Below are 15,476 nucleotides of genomic sequence, written 5' to 3'. Positions count from 1 at the left end.
AAAAGTATCAAGTTAAAATGAAAAAAAGCTAAATTAAAGTAAAAATTGACCAACTTAAACGCAAAAAGTATAATCTTTGTAATTATAAATTTTTCAGCACTTAAAATCTTTTAAACAATTTGTATTATATATTATAAGAATTAAAATTTGAAAAATATGCAATAATGGAGTAGTTACGTTTTCATTAATTTTAATATTGAGGAGTGAAACTGCAAAACCAGACAAGTTCACTATGAAAAAATTATGAAAAAATGAAAAAAATAAAAAATTTTCAAAGAAGATCTGAATGATGATTGATTGCATTATTCTTATGTATTATTAAACAGTGCACAGTAGAAAGTTTACACATATTGGTGCACTTTTTCTCTGTCCACAGACTTTATTTTTTGGGGCTTATGATATTGTATCATTTTTTTTATTTCCAAAAAGGAAAATTATGATAAGAATAGTAACTTTAATGTAACTTTTTTTCAAAAAATCAGTTTTTAAAATTTCCATGTTTGGAATATTGTTTATCATTAACATTAGAAATTTGTGATAATAAAACAATTAGTTTTATAATTAAAAAAAATAATGTAACTATGAAAAATCAAAGTTGAAAATGTCCACTATTATTAACACAGATCTCTCACCAAACTGCCTATTTTAACATAACCTATTACTGTTTATATACGAAATGCAAAGTCATTATCCGCACAGTCGCATTCTTTTCCTGGCCTTGTATCATCGACTGCATTGGCAGATGTTTCTAAATTTAGATATGCTGAGACACCTGGAAGATCTTTCCATTTTGCACCGTAAGCTACATGAGGAAGTTAATGAATATCCTTCAACTTCTTAGGGTTGATCGGCCTGGATGATCGCAAACGGGTAATCACGATGTTTGAATGTTTTTTCTCTTTCTTTAAGAGATTGACTGGAGTGTTCATGTCACATTTGTAGCTGGATTCACATCGAACTTTCATTACAGGCACTTTGTTTCCACTGTACATTCTTGTTGCAATAATTCTTTTTCCTTTATGAATATTTTTCACCAGTTTGAAGATAGCACTTGTTGCTGTCTTCCAGTCATCACAAAACCATTCGGTTTCGATATGGAAAACCTTGTCACAATGGCGGCTAAATATTTCATGAAATTCTTTAGGTTCCAATATCGTGTTGTTGGTTTTTAACTTCTTCTCGATTCTTCTAAATAAGCGATCACAAAGAAGGAATGAGTGCCCTGTACTGGAAAGAGAAGTTCAATTGAATCAATGTTTGTTGATGCTTTTGCAAGCCATAATACAGCCATACCAACCACAATATTGTTTTTCTTCTTTTTTGATTTGCTTGTCATGTTAGGGTTTGATTAGGGCTATGTTACAGTAATGTTATCCCTGAGCAGTTTACTGTGAAGTCCCAGATGCAATTATTATAGAAGTGACCGAGGTGGTGGGGAGGGAAGAACTTTTCAAACAATTTAGTCATGGCTCTGTGCTGCATTGCATTTCTCGGCTCTAAAAACTGCAAAGGCTCGCACTCTGCATGTTTATACTGTAAAGTTTATAGTAATGTAAATTATTTAGGTTAGATTTGTGCAATGGCAGGATATAACCACTTTGCAAAATGGGGCGAGCAAAAAAATCAAGGAGCGAAAACATCATTGGGCAAAATGACCAAGGGGCGGACTGACCCTGTACCTTTACAATGCTACAACCAAGATTAGAGTAAGCAAGATTAGTGTAAGATACTATTCATTTTATATCATGACAAAAGTTGCATACCTTCTCAATTTTGATTTTAACCGATTTCCACTAGTACTTTTCCGTTTTCTGGACCCCTGATTTACCGCAAATACTTCCACACCCTCCTTATCAACATCAGTAATATCAGCATTTGCAATGTGCGTCGTCATTTTAAAAGTTGTTATAATTGACTATGTGGCTATATTTAGCAAACTGACGTAATAATAATGCGCTGTGATTGGTCAAAACTCGTTCAATACTCGTTCGCAATCTGTCTGGTTTTGAATGTCTAAAAATGGAATGGAGGAAAGGACTTGTCTGATACTGCAGGAATCAACAATTTTTATTACGCTTTATCTCAAGGTCTTACCTGATTATGCACGTCTGACCTATTTGAAGACGCGTAGAACATGCCCACAATGCTTGGGGCACTAAATGCACGTAAAATGTTAGGAGTGGGCTTGTCTGGTTTTGTCAGGTTCACTCCTCAATTATACGACTACAGATACCATCAAACTCTAACCTTTTTTTTGCAAAATTTGCAAAAGTTTCTGAAGCTGGCGTACGACAATTAAGGGAGAAAAGTGAATTAGAAGACGAATTGAACCTGAAACGAAAAAAAAGATGTGGCAGAAAGAATTGTTACCACAAAACTAACCAACTTACAACTCCAAGATGTAATTTGAGTGGTTCTGTGCACATTGTTTTTCGAAAATTTTAAAAGGTTCAAGTTTTAGGACCTTCCGGCCTACAAAATAAAAGCATAGCGTCAGAAGCAGGTAAAACAGAGGCGCTATAAAGATATAAACTTCTGGAAATTGGTAATTTGATACTATTTCATCACAAACGATACATTTAATATTATTTTCTTCAAAATAAAAAAAGACCAACACAAATGTTTAGGATGTTCATTTTTTTTTTTTCATTTTTTGACAGGTTTGCTTCAGCGTAAAAGCACATTTGAAATTTTGAAGAAAAAAGCTCTGTTTGTTCTTTGTCGTCATGGTGAATGTTCCATCTTGATTGCGTCATTCTTACTGTTAAACAGTCTACAAAAATGATGATCTGGTCAGCCGTCAGTAGCAAAGTTACTGGATGTCTGTTTGGGGTAAAAGTTTTAATGAGAACAATCAATACAAAGAATTCCTGGAAAATCTCTTAATTTAGTACAATTTGCAGCTCAGAAAATGGTGTTCAAATGGTGAGCCATTTGACTTTGTGCAAGATGAAGCTCCTTGCCACACAGCACGGTCTGTGCATGGTTTTATTTGGAAGAGAAAAATTTCCCTCTGTTGGATTAGCCGGATATACACTCTATTGGAAACGTGTGGAAGCTGATTAAAATGGAAAAGATCATTAATGTGTGTAATGATCATTCACAAACTCAGAAGACAATACTGTCTTAAATTGGTAGCATGCCGCACAGAATTAAATCTGTAATTGCGGCTATAAGTAATTTAACAAGTTTAACAGGTTATAATATACATAATAACAAAAAAAAAACATTGTATCAGTAAAAACAATCAGGCAATATAGTATTACCTACTACTTAAGAATAGTGACACAATGCAAAACAAAGAATGGAGTTTTTCGGTGGAAATCTTAACCTTCATTTCAGATAGTGAAATATGTGTACATTCCACAGACATTATTAATTATGCAACACCAAAGTTTCTCATTAAAATTAATAGTTATTTAAAGTTTGAATTTACTTTAAGAGTTACTTTTACTTTAAGAGTTAACTAAGTTACTTTAGAAACGACATTGCGAAATTCCATTCGCATTAGAATCGAATTCCATTCGACTTTTAAGATTTTAAATTAAAAATCTGTGGCTCTTTTTTCAAAGCGTGTTTAACGTCTGCGTTGAAAAGATATATTTTTTGTGTTCTTATTTTAAAATCTTTATCAACTCAGATATATATGAAAGTTAAAATAACATTTTTTTTTTTTTTTTTTTTTCTGCTGTTACTAAGGTTTTTATTAACTTGATATTAAAAACCTGAATCTTGTTCTAGAAGTGATTTGGTATCGAAGATATGATGATTTATGAAGGCCAACAATGAAAAAACCTTTTTGATAATTTTGATAATTCTTTTGTTATTTGGTGTCTTTATTACAAAATAAAAAAAGTCGTATCACATACCACAATCAGAGGCGATTCTACAAAAAAATGAGAGGTGCAAGGGGGATGAATCCTTAAAAAGTACCGACTGGCTTTTAAAAACAAAAAACAAAAAAAAAAGGTCCTAAAAACTAAAATTTACCCGAATAAATTGTGTCAAATACCTGACTAGTTGACTAAATTCGTAAAAAAAACCCGGATATAACTTGAAAATTGCCTTCTTTAGGGCGGTGGAACACCCCCTCCCAAACCCCCTTAAAATTGCAATGCGTATATACATACAAACTATATACTTGTTATATCCAGCTTAAAACTGGTATGTATATTCATTAAAGTATATTAAAACGGAAGAATATCTTGATATTCACAGTATATAAAAAGTTACAATGTTTGAAACAAGAATGGAAAGATTGGTTAATATTGGATAACGTTAATTTTATCAAAAAATACTTTCCTTTGTTTATTATGAATATCCTTCTCTTATCCGGATCCTTTTTAAACATGTGAAAATTCAAAAAAAAAATTAGGCCATAAGCTTAAACGAGTCCAACTAAACATGTTTCAAAGATTTTTAATCGAGGCAAAATTTTATTCTTATAAAATAACAAATATATGAAATGAAGGAATAAAACCATAAAAAGTTAAAAAAAACAAACTTAAAGGAATAAATTTTGAGTTTTTTATTTCATCATTTTTGTCGAAACCTTTTTAGTTGCTTTTAGTTGTTTCCTTTTCTTTTGACACAGTCGACTTTTGAAGAGACCGTTTTATATCTTTTCATTAAGTTTTATCGATGTTACATATCCTGTTAATTGAAATTTAGTTAGCTAAGAGAAGATTCCATGCAGACCTTAATTAAATTCAATAACAGCTGAAGTAACTCCAGACTCTAAGACCGTTCTACCAACAAAAATATTTTTGGGCAGCGTCTCCAAATAATCTGATTGAGTGCCTCGTTGGGTCAATAGTCAAATACATACATACATACATACATACATACATACATACATACACACATACATACATACATACATACATACATACATACATACATACATACATACATACATACATACATACATACATACATACATACATACATACATACATACATACATACATACATACATACATACATACATACATACATACATACATACATACATACATACATACATACATACATACAAAAAGATTTGTTACAAATGCTATGGCATTACATATCTACATGCTTGGATTAGGTTTTTAGAATTTATTCTACATATAGAATTAAAATAAAAGCTAGAATTTAAGTAAAATATGGTTTAGAAGATCAATATGAATTGAGTAAAAAATTAATTTATGATGGAATATTTGAAGAATTTAGTTTGATAATTGATAAATCATTTTACCTCATTTTCCCCCGTTTTTCCAATAATATAAACTAAAAAGTTCCCAAATTTCAGAGAAATGAATTAATAAACCTTTTTTTTTTTTACTGTTTTGTAGTAAATTTAAATTCATTGATAGACTTTAATTTTCACCTATTTATCTGTTAGAGTTTGAAAGATATGATTGTATAAGCTTTTACCGTCCTCCGAAAAATGTTGTAAATAAAAAAACTTTACATTGTCATTACTTTCAAACAATAAAGGATCATTTAGTTAAAGTTAAAGCCTAATTGCAGCAATTGTTTTTTCATTCTCATTTGATTTAAGAATGAACATACTTACAAAGTGTTAATTTTAAAACTTTCAAAAGTCTAATTGGCACCGCCGAGGCACCTCTGCATCTGTGTCCTCCCCTGCTGCATAAGCTTGTTTAAAGGTACAAATAAAAAGTATTATAAGTCACAATTTTACTCATTTTAAGACTTAATATCCACATAAATACAACAGTCATCTATTTAGACACATATTTCATTGGAGTATTCTCACTGTGCGTTGTTATGCGTAAAATTGAACAAAAAGATATAGATAGCTTTATGATAGCATTATAAAAAAGTTGAAATTTAAAAAAAATACAAGACAATCTAAAAATATACAAGTTTGTATAAAACATGTCGCGCAAATTTATTTTTTACAAGACATTCATCAATTTTATCAATAGGACAGGTCTTTTTGTAATTTTTTTATATAAACTTTTTTATTTGATTGAAAATTAAAATATTTGTTTGAATATCACAAAATTTTGAATTTATTAATGGATTTAAAATCCACTACAAAATCTCTAATCAAATTTTTTTTTTTTTTAATTATTATTTTTGCTTTAAAAAAATATGGTTTTAAATAAAAAAAAAATAAAAAACAAACATATGCAGTTTTACTTTTTGTTAGGACACTTTCACCTCCTTTTTATATATGGATACGAGATTATTTATATCTCATCTAATCGCATTACATTTAAACCACCCACTTCATACCTAACCCGCCTATATGCGTAGGACTTTACACATACCCCGCCTTTATACCTAAACTCAATGAATAAATAAGATATCTAAGTTCTTGTTTTATATGATTGTCTTCGTAAAGCTTCTGATGTAAACAACAATTATATAAATACTAATTTTAATTAAGTAATTCTGTAATAAAACTTGGATCAGGAAAATCATAAACTTCAAATTTTTTGATTTGTGAAATCACACGCAAATCCAAATTTATCTTAGAATGAGGTCAGAAATTCTGAATAAAGATTACATAATAATAAAACGAAAAAAAAAGTGTATATAATAATAAATAGTATAATGCGTTATAAAATTTTAGGAACCTAAAAACGGCTCAAATATATGTACACGTAATTCTATCAAAATCCTCAAATATCAGGAAATAGTTTTGTTACGCAATTGTTTGTATGATCTAAAAACTAACTCGTCTTCAAAGTTATTTAAAATAGTGACTGCATGGTTTTCGATCAAGTTAACGTTTTCTTGACTTTTACATCCTCCATTAGTGCTTCGACATTTGTCGCAGCGAGGTCCACTTTTCCACGATAAATTTTTTTTTCTTCGTTTTGGCTGCTGAAGCTCCATGAGTCTAATTACAAGTAAGTTTATTACAGACGAGGCGATAGCTAACCCAACATATATCATTATTAAAGTAGAAGTAATATAAAGAGTTTTTGACTGAAAACCTCTTGTTCCAGGGTTGTTTACATCTTGCAAAGCAACAAAGTCACCAAAACCTATCGTTGTCAGAGTTACAAAGAAATAGTACATAGAACGGAAAAACCCCCAACGTTCATAACGGGAAAACATGGCAGCTCCTCCGCATAAAAATACAGTCCATATAATTAAACCAAACGCTACAAGTTCTATTAATGTTACATCTTTATTTTTAATTCCTAAAATTCTTTTTGAGCGTCTCAACAACGATGTCATTAAAACACCCATACGTTCACCTATTGCTTGAAACATTGTCAAATTAAGAGGGATTCCAATTATGGCATATAACATGCAAAATATTTGTCCACTTACTGTTTGTGGTACTGAATGTCCATATCCTAAAAAAACATTTGAAAAAATAAAACATTTTATTTGGTTGTTAATGAGTTACTTGTTAATGTATTAAATTATTCATGAACAAAAGTAATTTTAAAGCCCAAAAAAAGCTATAAAAAACTTTTTATATATAAAAATTTTTACGTGCAGATTTAATTTGAAAATTTTAAATCGTTTACTTACCAATTGTTGTTATAGTAACCGAAGTAAAGTATACGGAGCCTGCGTAACTCCAAGGCTCCAAAGCCCAGTTTATGCTTCTTCGCTTGTATATATATTCTGCCAAATCTTCTATATCTTGAAAAGACATGTTGTAAGTATCTTTGATTCTATTGTAGGTTTTAAAATAGTTTTTTTTTTGTTCTTGATGCGTCTCATTCTCAAGCGCACTAAACACAGCAGCTCCTAGCAACATGTAAATAGTGGTTGATAGAATAAGAAGGGCTGTCCTAATATTTTGCTGTTTTAATAGTACCATACTATAAATGCTTTGAAAATGATAGCACAGATCTTTATGCGGTGTTTATTTTCTTTTCCAAGAGTCGTTTATTCATATAATGCAAGCTTTCAAATTGTTTCCAATTGTTTCTAATTGTTAATAGTTCAACTCTTTAATAAATTATTTGTGAACTTTTATTATTGACATCGACTATTAACTAATTACTAAATACTTTTTTAAGGTCATATGTCGTCTCAACTGTCGGTAATCATACTTATCAAAGGAATATTTCTCTACTTCTAAGAAACAAAAAAACAACAACAAATTAATGACATTTATACTCACATTTGCCTCCTTTGTGTTCACGTTCGCATCTTTTCCGCTTTGAATGTCTTAAGCGAGAGTGTTTAAAATAGCAATCCTTTTTACAAAAATGTGACGCAAAAAGAAAAACATTTTGAAATTTCCGAAAAATCTGAATATCTTTTATTTGTAAAAAAACAAACCAAAATGAGTCATTGTTTGTAGCCACAACCAGTTGTACGGAAAATATTTTTAAAAGTGGATTTTTAACCAAAAAAAGGGATAAGGAAATAATATTCGCTTTACGCTTATTAGCGTAACAGAATAAACAAAAAACATAATAAACAAATATAATTAAACTGTGAAAAGGTAACAAAAATAAATTAAAAAAACGAAAAGTTAAAAATAAGAGAAAAAAATAAGCTGATTAGATAAAAAAAATAGGCATTAAACGTTTTGAATCGTGTAAAATGTAAACATCTGTCGAGCTGTAAACGACGAGTTGATTAAATTTATTTTTTTTCGTTTTTAAACCCATTTTTTCTTAACCAAATTGTCCACAAGGTTCAACATTTTTGTAAAATTTCGTCAAAAACAGAATTTGATTAAAATGGTCTCAGCCGAAAAGAATCCGCTGAGTTATTCTTAAGCAGTTTCTTTTCCATCTTGAATAATTTAAACGAATCATATTAGATCACAAAATACTTTGTGAATAGTTTTTGTTTGAACTTCTTAAACTATAGACCATTTTACAGTTCTGAAAACTTTGTGCGCGCACTTGTGATATCGATTCTGTAAAATGTATTCTCTCAAGAATTTAACATCTTTGCGAATAAGTTATTTGTTACGTGTTGCCAGTAAATTTGCTAAGTTGATGAGTTATATCAACATGATTACATATTTTTTATCATAAAATTCATGGTCTTATTTTTTTATTCTGATACAAATCAAATTCAAAAAGTTTAAATCTGATGTAACCATTTAAAAAACAAATAGTTTATAACAACAGAAAAAAATTTAAATATAATTTAGCAGTAATCTAGTTAAAGTTTGAAAATTAGAAATTAGAAAAAAAAAGGATGTTTTTTTTTTGTCTTTTTCTTTTTTCACAACTTCGCGTCAAATTCTAGCCGTATCTAGTAGTTTTTGCGAACGGCTTAAAAATATGACATTTTTTAAAAGCTTAAAAACTCAAACGAATTTGGAATCAGATTTTGGAATGTTATAATAATATTATATTCTAAAATATACAAGTACGCGTATTTACATATATATATATATATATATATATATATATATATATATATATATATATATATATATATGTATATATATATATATATATATATATATATATATATATATATATATATATATATATATATATATATATATATATATATATAATAAAAGGCGTAGTAACAGAGGGGCGGAAGGGCTATACAAACCCCCTCCCCCCCCTTTCGGCACAGTTTAGTTTTTCTATTCAAATTCTGATTCTAGCTGCCTTAGCCCCCCTTAATTTCCGTTTTAGCCACCCCAACTTTTATGAACTTCCTACGCCACTCTATATAATTATATAACAATAATAATAATAATAATAATAATAATAATAATAATAATAACAATAATAACAACAACAACAACAACAACAACAACAACAACAGCTACAACAACAACTATTATTGTTGTTATTATTATTAATATTGCTGTTATTATTCTTGTTACCTTTTTCTTTTTACCAACCAATCATTTTCACAGTTTTTCCTTCTGCATTAACCGCTCCTTTTTCGTAAGCTGTAACAAAAAACTCCATTCAAATATGGGAATGCTGAAATTCACTTGAAAATACGTTAACTATTTCACTTTTTTTTTTTTTAATTAAGATAATAGGCTGTTACTACACATTTTGGCAATTATAAAACACTTGAAGTGAATTTTTTGAATAATTCAATGCATAAGAGCTGGTACGGGCACGCCTTAATGCATTTATTTGATTTCGTAAAACTGTGTTCTACGATCCTCTAAAATACTTGAATATCTATTAGCACATCATACCAGATGTGCCAACAAGTACGCGAGTGCTTGGTACAAGTAAAAGTATGCGAATATTTCAGCACGAGCTTTTGTCGAACTTGATTTATGGGCTTCTTACATTTGACCAGAAGAAACACAAGAAATATCAATAAAGCTCTCAGATTGGAGGATTTCTGTGTTATTTGGAAGATTTCTGTGTTAAAGTAGTCACAAACGTTTACGTTGTATGAAAAACGTTAAAACACTATTGTCTTCTTCTTTTTCTTAAAGTCAGCTTTATTTATTTATTTCATCTTTTACAAACTTGCTTGCGAAATTTAGGAATCATTTTTTTATTTTTATAGTACTTGTATTGTCATCTAGAATATAAATATAATATAAATAGCATAAAATGATTTATTAAAATCAGTTTATTGTTATTACCGATGATTTTCAAATGAACATTTGTATCTATTATTTAAAGTACTCTATATAACATTTTTTGATGTTTCAAATTAAGTTATGTTCCAACGACAAAATTAAAAAACTTTATAAGAAAAAATTTTGACATAGGTGTTAAATTTAGCAAAATAGTATTTGCTAAAGATTTTTTAATAAAAAAAAAAATTTCTAATAAATCTTAATAAATAATAATAATAAAAACTATATTTGTAATAAACGGAATAAAACGATAAAACTAAATAAAAACTTAAATTTTTTTTTTTTTAAATATACCAATAAAAATTAGGATATTAGGCACGCAACTTCTATAAATAAGAAAATTCATCTCAGACTTTGAAATTAAAAAAATAAAAATAAAATTGTAAAAAAGTAGATTTAAAAACAACTAAAAATCACGACTGTACTAAGAGTCAGAAAAATGTTAAACATCGGCTTTGTTCATTAATTATTAAACGAACATGAAAACTTGAATAAGAATGTTTTCCTTATCGAAGATTTGGTTTTACGAACAATTCAACGACTGCAATCGAAATAAATAATTCATTAAAAATAATTATAAATGTCTCACTTAGATTTTTAAACATATAAATTTAATAAACTTTACGAATTTTTTTTTAATTTTTTATTGAAACTGATTTTTTTTTTTATTCCAGTGTTAGATTTTATGCTTACGCTGTTATTTTGATCTTAATAAGGAAAAATAACATAAAAACTAAATAAGGAAAAATAACATAAAAATAAAATAAAATTTTCAGCGTAAAACTCTTATCATTTAGGATTATTTTTCTTTCTTTTTTTGACTGATAACATATTCTTCATCTGATTGCTTTTTAATATCGAAAACAAAAAATCTTTGTCTATTTTAATTTTTGGTAAACTTTTCATTAACCGATTTTCCAGAGTGCGCGTGTACGAGTGTGCTCTTTATACCTAAGTTGCTTACTATTTTAGCTCGATAAACAAAAGAATCGTTGTCATTCAACAGTTTACAAAATATAAAATCAAATTTTATTAACGTTTCATTCAAACTATTCATTGCTTTTATTTACATTTAAAAAACTTTGCTTATTTTTCCATTCACAAGATATATTTCTATTATTGTAACTATGGTGAATTTGATTTTTTCTTTTACACAAATTTTAATGTATAGATTTTAGCATAACAAAGTTTGATATACTTAAAAATTTGTTTTAACAACATAGATATTGATTTTTTAGATTTAAATGTGTATTTTTAGATATCTTTAAATTATTAAATTTAATTTTTCCTATTTTGAGTTTATATTGAACAATTGTATTAAGATTAGTTTTGTTAAGTTAAAAATGAAAAATAAAAAAAAGTAAACATTGAGTAAAAATTTAAATTTTTGCCATATTCACCAAAGTCAAAAGAAAGGAAGTTAACACCGACTATGTGCCATGAAAAAATATTTCATGCACATAGTCGGTGTTAACTTCCTTTCTTTTGACTTTAATGCACTTTAAAGCGAGTCTACGAAATATGATATATTCTGTAGCGATAAAACAATTGAAAACCATAATTTTTTTTTCGATGGTCTTTATATTGAAGCACCACTGAATAAGGAGATTTATAATCAAGATTATTGGAGAGGCGGATCCAGATCATCTAGTAAGGGAGGGGGGGAAGCAATTTTCAGGGTTTTTTTATTTGCTTGATCCAGACCATCCAGGAAGGAGGAAGGGACAATATTTTGATTTGGTTGATCTAGACTCTAATAAAGGAGTGAGGGGATGGGGGTGGGGGGTAAGAATTTTCAGGTTTATATCATAAAACCTTTGTAGCTAATTTTTTTAGAATTTTAGTCTTCATTATTTTAATTTTTGTAACAATGAAAATACGTCATATTGATAGTTCAACAGCCCGATTTTTTTTTGCACCACACAAGTTTATTAAAATTCCTTATCACTTTTAAACAGCCTCCCTAATTTACTTCCATTTTCGAACAACGTGCTTTGTTAAATATATAAGTTTAAGAGAAAAAATTATTATAAAAATATCTAAGGAGGAGTGGGGTAGCGATCGCTTTTTTTTTTTACTTAGATTATTCACCTCCCCAAGGCTCGAGGGGGCCACTACGGTCGAGGAGGCCACTCATTTTTTTGTGTTTTTTATTTTTTAGTTGTTATTCGTGGTGCAACCCTCTCTCAACTCTTTAACTCCGAAACAAGGCCGCTGCGCGGAGAAACTAAGTTGAGCGCGGTACTTCCAGGGACGTGGTGGGAGTCGAACTCGGAACCTCTCGCGTACAAAACGAGCGCTCTTACCACTACACCACTACCGCATTAAAACAAAAAAATATTTGCACTGAAATGCAAAGTTCAATTTTACAAATTTTACAAAAAATACTAAATTTTTAAAATTAAATCCAAAATTTTTTAAATAAGGAAAAAACTGATATATCTTTGACTTGAAAAATGTTCGAAAAGAATTGATTGAAAAAGAAAGATTGAAAAATGTTCGAAAAGAATTAGACTATAAAAACCTATTTTAAATTACCAGAGAAGCTAAATTCATTAAAATTCTACAAAAGTTTTGCTGAATTTGCATTGAGTTAAAATACTTTGCTATTACTTCTTGTGCGCAAGAAAGATCTTTAAGTCAAGGGATTTGGCATTCAACTTATAACTTCACCGATAAATATAAAGACAGAAAACAGATAAGATTGATTGGTATATGGTTTTTTTTTCTTTAGGTGCAATTTTTTTGATCTAAATTTTATATTAGAATATATTTGGTAATATTCAGTTTAAAATTCATACGAAGATTTAGTGGTTTAAAAAAAATACGTTTTAAGTTCATTGATAGTGAATTTCACTCCCGTGAGTTTTATGCTTAAAAGTAGAAGAAAAAGAAATCATTGCGCGGCCAAAAATTTAATAGTTTAATTTGAAAAAAATTATTCTTTATTAAAGTTTTATATCATCTTAATCTGAAAAGGATTCTCTACAACATAATCAAAAAATATTTGCATAATGTTTACTCAATAATTAATTAAGAACAAAAGAATGAACATTATCAATTCATTACATTCTCATTTTTTCATTCTATTTTATTCTATATTATTAAAACTTGTAAACACTAGGTAATTGTACAAATATATGGAAAAAAATTAAATTAAAAAAAAAGTTAAAAATGGGTGTCATGTTGTTTTGAGACTTCTCCACTGATGCACTACATGGATTTTTTTTTTCACTAAATTTTTAATTTTGCATTGGCAAAAAAAATTTTTATTTACATCAATTTCAATAAAATTTTATTTCGATTAAAAAAAAAAAAACATTTCATTATCCAATTATTATCAATGCTAGGAAATATAGAACAGTAGAATTTTTTAACATTTTTAATTTTATATTAATAATAACATTGCACATCAATTTATTAAATAGTTTTCTGAATTTGGTAATCGGTATATTTAAAAATCTTTTTTTGTCTTTTTTTTTTAAATATCATACAATTTCTATTCATTAAAAGCAATTTTATTTGCTTTCTATGTATTTTGGTGGAATCATGGAGCAGTGTATCAAAATATTAGCATATCATCCAATATTAAATGTAAAAAACTCTTTTTGTGCTATATAGAGAACATATTTATAACTAAAAAAAAAGTCTCATTTATCAAAAAAATGCGTTAACATTATAGAAGAATAAAAAAGTCACAGTGTAAAACATATTTAAGCACTTTGTATCCTCCTGTTGTTTGCTTCTTAATTTTTATAAAAGAACATTATAGAAGATTTGTTCTTCAAATTTTAAAACAATTATTCAAGAGTATTTTTATATTGGGTTGATGCATAATTATCCGGTGTTTTTTTAACAAATTTTATTTAACAGAATCAATAACAATACTTGAAAAAAAAACATGTTTAAACGATTATTCGGGAGCTAAGTCATTGTCTACTTCAGTTACTGCTTTCTAATTGATTGGCAGACCGTTTATTCCACGAGCAAAAAAGACACAATTCTTAGAGGTGATATACGCCTTAAATTTGATCATCAATTCATCTAATTTGTCGTAAACCTTGTTCATTTGCCAGTTTTCAAAGAGCGATTGACTTGATAGTCCGAAGGTGCTTCGGTTGGTGAATATGGCGGATGTGGAAACAGATCTCAGCCTTTATTGGCGATAAGTTTGACGACGCGGCGTTTAACATGAGGAAGTGCGTTATCGTGGTGGAAAACAATATGGTTCTTTTTGCGCGGTCTTTTTGCCTTGATTGAAGCGTGAAAGTGATCAAGCTAAGCCAGATAGATTTCGTTATTGATGTTGAACTGCCACTTGACGTTTTTGTCCGGAATTCGCCATCGTTGTCGTTCGATGGCAATTAGGCTCTTCTGGCATCGGCTGCCAGAAGAGCCTAATTGTCGAAATCCAATGACCGACCTCTTCCTGGATTATCCTCCAAGTTGATATTGCCTGATTTGAAACGAGAAAACCACTCCCTACATTGACTTTTGCTGATTGTTCTTTTGCCAAAAAGTTTGTTCAGATCTCAAAATGACTGTGCTGCTTTCCTTCCTCTCTCGAAGTGGTAGAGCATAATATGGCAAATATCACTATGGTTTCGACACGCATTTTTCTAAAACATTGGAGGAGGTTATTTTAATACAGAAATAATAATCAAAGCGCTACTTTTCACTGATATAAAACGCGCTGATATAAACGCCGGATAATTATGCATCAACCCAATAGAAGAACATTATAGAAGATTTTTTTAACTTAATTTTTTAATTCAACTTTCATAGAAGAATATTATAGAAGATTTGCTCCTCAAATTTTAAAACAAATAATACAATTAATGCAAGAATATTTAAAAATAAATATTCTTGTATTTATTAGAATGACAGGTATTTGAATAGCATTTTAATTTTCTTCGGTTGAATATGAAAAGAAACTTAAAATTGTTTAATGGTA

General features: G+C 28.7%; 1 protein-coding gene across 2 annotated transcripts; it reads right to left on the bottom strand.

Annotated features, from left to right (window-relative positions):
• Positions 1-6,540: 6,540 nt before the first annotated feature.
• LOC100211770 (potassium channel subfamily K member 9) lies at positions 6,541-10,457 on the bottom strand. 2 transcript variants are annotated; one of them, XM_065815176.1, is made up of 3 exons: positions 9,794-10,457; positions 7,507-8,061; positions 6,541-7,325 (listed from the first exon to the last, which is right to left on the bottom strand). In XM_065815176.1, the coding sequence occupies exons 2-3, from the start codon at positions 7,799-7,801 to the stop codon at positions 6,646-6,648; spliced, it is 975 nt and encodes a 324-aa protein (XP_065671248.1). In that variant the 5' UTR covers positions 7,802-8,061; positions 9,794-10,457; the 3' UTR covers positions 6,541-6,645. The 2 variants fall into 2 exon arrangements, with proteins under 2 accessions (XP_065671248.1, XP_065671249.1); XM_065815177.1 differs by lacking the exon at positions 9,794-10,457 and adding an exon at positions 8,108-8,439 and having other exon boundaries at positions 7,507-7,911.
• Positions 10,458-15,476: the final 5,019 nt, after the last annotated feature.

The sequence above is a fragment of the Hydra vulgaris genome, chromosome 13 (assembly GCF_038396675.1).
Source record: "Hydra vulgaris chromosome 13, alternate assembly HydraT2T_AEP".
NCBI classification, from domain to species: Eukaryota; Metazoa; Cnidaria; class Hydrozoa; order Anthoathecata; family Hydridae; genus Hydra; species Hydra vulgaris.
This window is presented reverse-complemented; position numbering and strand designations above follow the sequence as displayed.

Coding starts and splice junctions, on each gene's coding strand:
- LOC100211770 (XM_065815176.1), bottom strand. CDS start 7,801: ATGGTACTATTAAAACAGCAAAATATTAGGACAGCCCTTCTTATTCTA. Junction 7,326..7,506: donor GGTTACTATAACAACAATTG/GTAAGTAAACGA, acceptor ATGTTTTTTTAG/GATATGGACATTCAGTACCA.